This window comes from Xiphophorus hellerii, chromosome 14 (genome assembly GCF_003331165.1).
Source record: "Xiphophorus hellerii strain 12219 chromosome 14, Xiphophorus_hellerii-4.1, whole genome shotgun sequence".
In the NCBI taxonomy this organism is placed as follows: Eukaryota; Metazoa; Chordata; class Actinopteri; order Cyprinodontiformes; family Poeciliidae; genus Xiphophorus; species Xiphophorus hellerii.
In genome coordinates this window covers 1,861,465-1,869,823 of record NC_045685.1, presented here as the reverse complement: position 1 = coordinate 1,869,823, position 8,359 = coordinate 1,861,465, and the positions used below count along the sequence as shown (strand labels likewise).

Sequence of the window (8,359 nt, the reverse complement as noted above, 5' to 3'; positions counted from 1 at the left end):
ACTCACATTTCAACACCAGGCTACAGATTTTTGTGAAACTCCTGAAATTAAATCGAAACATGAAAGATTTCAAAAGTAAAGTAAAGGCAAACATTTCAGGATCTCAGTCACACTAATCTGACTTCTGGAGAGCGTGTAGATTTGACCCCAGTATGGGATCTTACTGAATCTGATATCCGATCAGTTCTCACATGGGTTAAATTAGTTTAAGTATGTTATACATTTTATAAATTTAAAATGACTAAATGATAGAAAGTTGTCTTGCTTTGCTTTCTGAAATTTGAACCAATTTACAAGTTGGAGAATCCAACTACATTTTCATCTCTTTATCAATCACTATGTTAGTTTATCTAAAGAGGCTTTTTATGAATTAAGTTTGGAAAAATTTGCAGAATTTTATATCAAACAGGAATAAATTTGCAGACATAATTAGACGCTGCACTTCAAACACTGCTGATCCTTCACCATGTCTTGGAGCGCGCACAGAGATGAATTTGTCTTGTTCTCTCCTGTTTAAAAAATATATTTCTATTTGCTCACTTGTGCCAATGTAACCTGAAATACTGATAAACTCATATACACAGAGAGCTTGTTTACATCAACCACATTTAACAATCAGGTGCTGAAGGTGAGTCCTGCTGGTTCTTCTTAGGCAGCAGTAACCAGTCTTACCTCCTAACACAGGAGCAGGAGAGGAAGAGAGAAGTAGGAGACAGAAAACAAAACCACTCCAGAGTCACAGTGATCAAGACTACTCAGATCTGTTGATGATGTTCTTGAATCTCCCTTTAATAAAATAGAACCTGTAGCTGAGGCTGGCCTGCTTCAGTCAAACAAATGAAAGAGAAACTGCTTACATTTTAGACAGACATCAGTTTAATTTTCCACCATGATTTCATTTTCTTTCTTTTTTTTACTGTCTGAGTTTTTGTTATTAGTTTTAATTTGTTTCATTTTTTTCCTTAAAAAAATATTTATTTTTTATTTTTTGCATTGCTCTATTTCTATTATACAGCATTTTGGGTTAATTAAAACAGTTAAGATGCACGTTTTCTCTGATCAGAACATGAACCGTTGTAAAATGAAGTATGGTCTCATAAAAATAACTGTTGATTTTTAAATTGAATTTTCCTCAATTCCGTTTCTTGACAGCACAAACCTAAACCAAAATACACATTGGTAAAAACAGTAACACAAAAATCATCAGAAGACACTTTGCAGGTCAAAAACAAATTAGACTCCTACAATATATGTATCTCCTAAATAATAATTATATCAAAATGACTTAAAAATTACCCCTAAAACTCTTTACAATGTGGACTTGAGGATAAAATAGCTGATCAATCATCAGAATATAGATTATTAATGATTTTTAACATATTTTCCCATCATTCTGGGGAAAAAGGTATTAATGAAATCATGACATCAACACATTATCCTTCTTTGGTTTCCCGGATCTTCACTTTGCTTTAAATCTTTGTCTTTAGTCCTACCCACATGTGCATGACTGAGAGTCACAGCCTGTCCCCACCTTCAGATCCTGCGCTCAGATTAAAGGATCATTCCGCCCTGCAGGATCTCCTGCTTCCCTCCACCTGATCTCCATGGAGATGGACTGCCATGCTTATGGTAAGACTTATCTCTTTCATTTCATTTCCATAGGATAATGCATTTAAGATAAATTTCACAATATTCATAGTCTACGAAATGTTGAGCAATAGACTGCTTATGGATCATAAACACAGGATTTAACTTCATATCAACTTATTCATAGCATAATAATAAATAACACTAAAATATTCAGGTGTATGTCCAAACTGTTTCAGAATTATTTTTACCAGTTTGACTTGGTAGTGCATTACAAGAATGTTCATCTGCAAATATTAAATGATGATTAATATCATAGTATCAGCAGTGTTTTGCAGTGTTGACCAGGCTTGTGTGACTGTTTAACACACTGGCAATAAAAATGCATCACTCTGAGAACGAATCTGCTCTTTCAGTCTGTATTAACAAAATCAAGAAATTAACATAATTCACACTGTTAAATTAAAGTTTGTTTGTTATACATAGACTTTCCTTAATTATTACACAATTTCTACGTGTTTTATATTGAAAATAAAAAGACAGTGGCCAGTTTTTACGTTGGGACTCTGAACAAAAAATGTCTCTAGATATTAGAGTGATTTAAAAAAAAAAAATCTAATTAATTGCAGGCTTTGAAATTAAAGAATCACAATTCATCACACTTAACTAATAGCTATTTAAATTCAGTTCAATTTTGTTCCACTGTTGAACCAATAAACAGAAATATATTCATCCATGTTTACAGTGGAAAGTTGAATTTGTGGTTTTGTTTGCCTGCAGCGGTTCGTCCAACCTTCAACAAACAGATGTAGCTATAATGAAAATGTCTATCATAAGTAATGTTGCAGTTTTACTCTTCATATATTTCTAACTTGCCCAACTATAAGAAAATATTATTTTGTAATAATGGTGCAGCCATTACAGACACTGCATTTTATTAGAAATGTGAGCTTACAGGTTTCCTTTCATCCCAGCCTGAACGCTGGATAATTACCCAAAAGACAAAATAAAAAACAGAAATCATTCTGCATTAAAAGCATGACAGCATAGCAACACTGGTCTGATCATCTGAAACTCTTTTCTCATCTTGTCAGCATCATCCCCACAGAAATCAGATTTGAAATGTTGCGGCATTTATCAATAAAGTATACCCTCACATATGCCATTATTCTTATGATCATGTTGATCATTTTTCCATCCATCACTGTGCTTCATGGCTTCATGGTGTTCTGCACCGGCCATCGATCAGAGATCATTTATTTGCACTTGAACATCTGATATTTACATATTCAAACATTAATTCAGATGTTATATTATTACACTCCTCAGTTTGATGAAATGCATTAACTTTTTTTTGGTGCTTTTTATACATATATATATATATTGGCAATTAACTAATGAAAATTGATGGGTGAATGTATAATGGCTGATACACTCAGCTACCTGGTACCCTGTCTGCTTGTTTTTTCTACTTATATCCTAGAGCTAGACTCCATAGATGTCCCTCCTCTCACCCCAACCAGTAAGGATGTCCTGAGCCAGGCTGTTCAGGCCAGTTTCTCTGGTTTTGCCCAGGAGATTATCAACCACCACTTTCCACAGGGTAAACTTTCTACAACCTCAACTTGGTTTATTTCTTAGTTGTTCTATTTAAATTGATTTGTATCAAGACCTCTGAATTATGTACCTCTTGTATCTACATGTCTAGATCCAAGCTTGTGGTCAGAATGGGAGGTGAGCCACTGGTTGGACTGGTGCCAGGCTGAGTTCGGCCTCCACGGCTCAGAGCTGAGGGGTCTGCAGGGCAGCCAGCTGTGTGGGCTGGACAGGGAGGCCTTCCTGGGCCTGATGGCCGACTGCACTGCAGGAGAGATCCTGTGGGAGCACCTGGAGACCCTGAGGAGGGGTAAACAGTTCTCATGTCAATACAGCCTGCTGTTCACCAGCAGCTGGGCTGCATGTTCATACAAATATAAATGACTGATACTGCTGTGACAGGACTGCAATCTTATCATTGAAATGACAAGATTTGTCACAACAAACACGTGATGATGATGTTTTCCCTTCTGCTATCTTGATAGCATATAGCTGACCCCCGACCCCCGAGATCCCAATCCACATCTATTCAAAGATTCCATACACAGTGTGAAATATTTTGAAAATGTTTCTAGTTGTTTTTATGATCATGGCTTATAGAAAATGAAAACCCAAAATTCAGCGTCTCGGGAAATTAAGGAAAATGCTGAAAACTCATTTCGTCACACCATAAAGAGAGAAGCCATGAGGAAGTCAGGTCAGGGTTGGACTAGAGTTCAGATAGAAACTCCAAGGTCCAGAAAATTCTTTGGTCTGATGAGACCAAAATGGAGCTTTTTGTCCTTCAGGCAAAACGCTAAGTGGACATGAAACACTGAACATTACCACAAACACACCATCACCACCAGTTACCATGGTGGTGGCAGCATCATGCTGTGGATGCTTCTCAGCAGCAGACTCTGGAGGACTTGTAAAAGTTGTAAAGGTAAAAGGTCAAATGAATGCAGTAAAATACAGAGAAGTCCTGAAGGACAAATTAGTTATTAGTTAGACAGACAGACAGACAGACAGACAGACAGACAGACAGACAGACAGACAGACAGACAGACAGACAGACAGACAGACAGTTGGATTGAGCTGGTACCAGACATTTTATTTAATCATTTTTTTGTATTAAACTCTAAATCATTTTTGAATTCTGTTTAAAGTTGCTGATGTTGCTGTGGAAGCTATGAGGATCAGAGTGCAGCTGTTAATGTTTTAAAAATAACTTCTCCAGAGAACGACCATAACTTCAGCTCTTCATTAAGCAGCAGCAGAGCGTCATGTTCCTACCAGCTTCAGCACACAGGTAGCTCTAGATTTCTCCTTCCTTTTGGCTGTCAACAGCTCAGTTGCTGGGCTCTGACTGGCTTTACAGTTCAGCATCTTTTCCCCTCAGAGAACTACTCACACTACATCCAGGATCAACAGAATGAGACACTTCACTATCATTCAGCTGACAGCTCAGACCTCCACACTCTGGATCCAGTTCCTGCCCCACATGAAGGTCACCGTCTGATGAATGCAGAGGAATCCAGAAGGACCATCAGTTCTGCTTTTCTGATACCAGAAATATACAGAGGTAAAAACCCATCATTCATAAAAAACCTCATTATTATTTCATTGTTGTCATTACAGAAGGGCTGCATCATTTTCTACAGTGAGAGACTGTTCACTGTCAACAAGGAGAACTTTGTTACTGTTGCATGTCTGAGAAATGTGAGATAAAATCTCAACACAAAGCAGAATAGATGCACGCTTAACATTTACTTCACCAACATGCAGAAAATCTTTATTATTTTTCATGCTGACAGACATCTTTTGTCTAAATTCTCCTTCCAGCCTCCAGTACATGAATCTTAGCATTTGCCTTTTTTGTGCTACATTGAAAATTACAAGACTTTTTGCAAGCCTTTCAGTAGATTTAAAAACAAAGCTAATAACCTTCAGCTGCTGAATTGGCTTTTAAAAACCTCCAAGTTAACAGCTACAAAAGTAATGAAAATAAAATGGAGTTTAATTTAGCTCACATTTCCTTCCCATTGCCTCTGTCCCTGCAGTCTGACTCACTTCTCACATAAAAACCACTCAACTCAGTTTGTCGTGAGATAAGAAAATTTGATGAAAACTGTGGTTTTTCAAATAAAAATCTTTCCATATTGGTTATTGATCTATTAAAACATGAATGTTCTGAATGTTTGTCTGTGAAAATACTCTTTAAAATGTAACAATTTACAAATACAGCACACAAAGTTTTATCTATTAATAACTCTGAACTACTATGTGCATCTTTTTATTTGTATATCAAACGTTTTCTAAATGTGACCTTTAAAGGTAAAACTTCCCGACTCAGCCAATTACAAATATAATGTTAGCTATTCACTAATAGATGTTTGTAAGAAACCTGGTACTTGCCATGTGAATTACCTCAAAAAGGCTTTGTCGTTGTTCACATGGCATGTGAACAACTCCATGTGCAAAAGCACAGTTGGGAACATCATGAACACATCATCCATGAATGTAAGTAAAGAACAGTCCTGTTAGATGATCAGGTTCAGCAGGAGAGCAACTCTAACCATACAGCTAGATGTTAGATGAAAGCAAATGATGTGTTAGAATGGCCCAGTCAAAGTTCAGACATTAATACAATTGAAAATCTGTGGAAAAACTCGCAAACTGAGAAAAATGAACAAAGCCCAGAGGTCGTCTCCCTCAGGTTAACAGCTAAGTGCCTCAGATGGAGTTTCTCGGTTAGAGAAGAGAAACATCACATTAACAGAACTTTACGTAATTCTTTAAATAAAAGTGGCATTTTTTAAGTTTTATACTTTAAACCTATATACTTTATAAAACAGTGAACTCTGGACACATCTTGTGTTTTTATCCCTGCTTTCTTGCAGAAACACCCTTGGAGGAGAGGGCTGCTGCCACCGTCAGCCCACGGGCTTTGACTGCTCCACTCACTGATTTAGAGCCTCTGGACGACAGAGTGCCTGATGATGCCTTCATGCTGCATCAGAAACACGGGAGTTTCAAAGACTATGTAGGCAGCAAAACACATGTGGGCAAAGCTGTGATACCAGCATCCATTTTAGCTGGTTACACTGGTTAGTACAGCTGTGGGGACAGAGACACTCATTTTGTCTTTAGAGGTTTATGCATTGATCAGGCGAGCCTTCCTCCCACAGGTAGTGGACCAATCCAGCTGTGGCAGTTTCTGCTGGAGCTCCTAACAGATCGCAGCTGTCAGTCCTGCATCAGCTGGACTGGAGATGAGTGGGAATTCAAGCTGACCGACCCTGATGAGGTAAGAACCTGCTGATCTTCCTGTTGGTTCATCTAAACTATCTCTGCTGATCAGTAACAGCAAGGTGACTCAGTTTAATGTAAAACAGAGACTCCTATCAGAGGGACTGAACAGCTTCACACAAATACAGAGAGCAATGAAGTCAACAGTGATAGTTGAGATATTTGTTCAGGTGGGGTTCTACTGAGTAGCTATGAGTAGCTACTCAGCCTCTTTCACAAAACATTCCTGTTGTAAACCTGCTTTCTGAGGTTCCTCTGGCCATCCATAGCAAACAGGTGGAGCTTCTGAAATGAGCAGGTCTGCTTCTCATGCAGCTCTTTTTACAGCAACAATGGAGGGTGAAGTCGGTTTAGTGAGGCTAAACTGACCAAGTACTTCTAATTCATTCTAGTTCTAATTCTAAAACTAAAATATGTCTTTCCTTTCAACTCTTCTCATTGGATTCTGAGTTTTGTTTGTGCTTTCCATAAGTTAGTTGATGTTAGTCGGACTTTTCTAGAGGCAAACTAGCTTCTGCTAGGTTCAAGTCAGTTGACCTTTACACTCTTGACCTCGCTTGGTGAGCCAGGGGTGTTACAGAAGAGGGCTGACCCGTCGGATCTTACCCAGAACACAAGCAGACGAGATGCTGAAAGGTTCCTTGAAGTGTTTTGGTGAAAGGAGCTAAAGTCTCTCCTGCCGTTGGTCTCTTAGTTTCCCCTCTTCTGCTGAGCAGCAAGACTTTTTGATTAGATTCTCACCACTGATATGCCACTACAAAACTTCACTATGATGAACCACACATATTGCTGAAGTGACCAAAACATGATCTAAACATGTCACAACAATTTAAAAATTGTTAAAACAAATGAAAAAAAAGTAGTCTAATTGCATCTTTCTTGAACAGATACATAATGAACACAGATTGTATTTGTCACATTGTGGATGTTCTCTGACGAGTATTTGTTTCCCAGGTAGCTCTGCTTTGGGGAAAGAGGAAAAACAAACCCAAAATGAATTATGAGAAACTCAGTCGGGGCCTGCGCTACTACTACGACAAGAACATCATCCGCAAGACAGCCGGCAAGCGCTACGTCTACCGCTTTGTGTGCAACCTGCAGGGCCTGCTGGGATACGAGCCTGGGGAGCTGCACGCCATGTTGGACGTCAGCAGCAAGATGAGGTCAGGAAGGCAATAACCAGAGACCGGACCAGCAACTTTTTTTTCTAATAATGTTTTGTTATTTTTATATGATTGTTGGCAGCAGAAGTGGTGGATCAACATGCTCAATACATACTCCGTCTCTTACTGGAAAAATGTCCAAAGGAATAAACATATTTATATTCATGTGGCATTATTATTTGGGGTGAAGTTAAAGTAAAAAAATTAAAACAAATTGCAGGAGTTCCTATGCTCCTATGTAGAGGGATCCCTGCTCCAACACAGCTAAAACAAATGGCTGAAATGTCTCGTCAGCATGAGGTCAGGTTATGCAGAGGTCTGGTCATTTGACTGAAATGTTCTGGAGAAGAGATGCAGGCAGCAGCAGCTACTGTGTCGCCTTTTTTCATTATTTTGACTGACAAGCTACGATTATGAAAAATATTTTTATGAACTAAAGGCTAAAATAAGGAAAGACACTTCAAATCAGAGTTTGTCTGAATTTTCACAATATGTTGGTCAGTGGACTTTTAAACCGTATGACAGGTAAAATATTCAGGGTTTCCTTCACAAGGGAATAAAAATCAGTGCTTCATGCTGGAGTGGCAATTTTTTTAAAATATATTTTCTGGCTTGAGACATTGCTTCACTGTTTCTATGTGAAGTTCTTTCCTCTTGATGCCATCTCTTGTGTGTACTGTCATAATGGTACAGACCTCGTTTCACTGTGGATTATGACAGAC

The 8,359-nt window shown here is 38.3% G+C and overlaps 1 protein-coding gene across 2 annotated transcripts; it reads left to right on the top strand.

The window, feature by feature from the left end:
- The first annotated feature begins 94 nt into the window (after positions 1 to 94).
- On the top strand, positions 95 to 7,653 carry LOC116732777 (protein C-ets-2-like). 2 transcript variants are annotated; one of them, XM_032583246.1, is made up of 8 exons: positions 95 to 1,629; positions 3,071 to 3,190; positions 3,296 to 3,493; positions 4,403 to 4,474; positions 4,565 to 4,747; positions 6,066 to 6,272; positions 6,354 to 6,472; positions 7,429 to 7,653. In XM_032583246.1, the coding sequence occupies exons 1-8, from the start codon at positions 1,605 to 1,607 to the stop codon at positions 7,651 to 7,653; spliced, it is 1,149 nt and encodes a 382-aa protein (XP_032439137.1). In that variant the 5' UTR covers positions 95 to 1,604. The 2 variants fall into 2 exon arrangements, with proteins under 2 accessions (XP_032439137.1, XP_032439136.1); XM_032583245.1 differs by lacking the exon at positions 95 to 1,629 and having other exon boundaries at positions 1,975 to 3,190.
- The last annotated feature ends 706 nt before the right edge of the window (positions 7,654 to 8,359 follow it).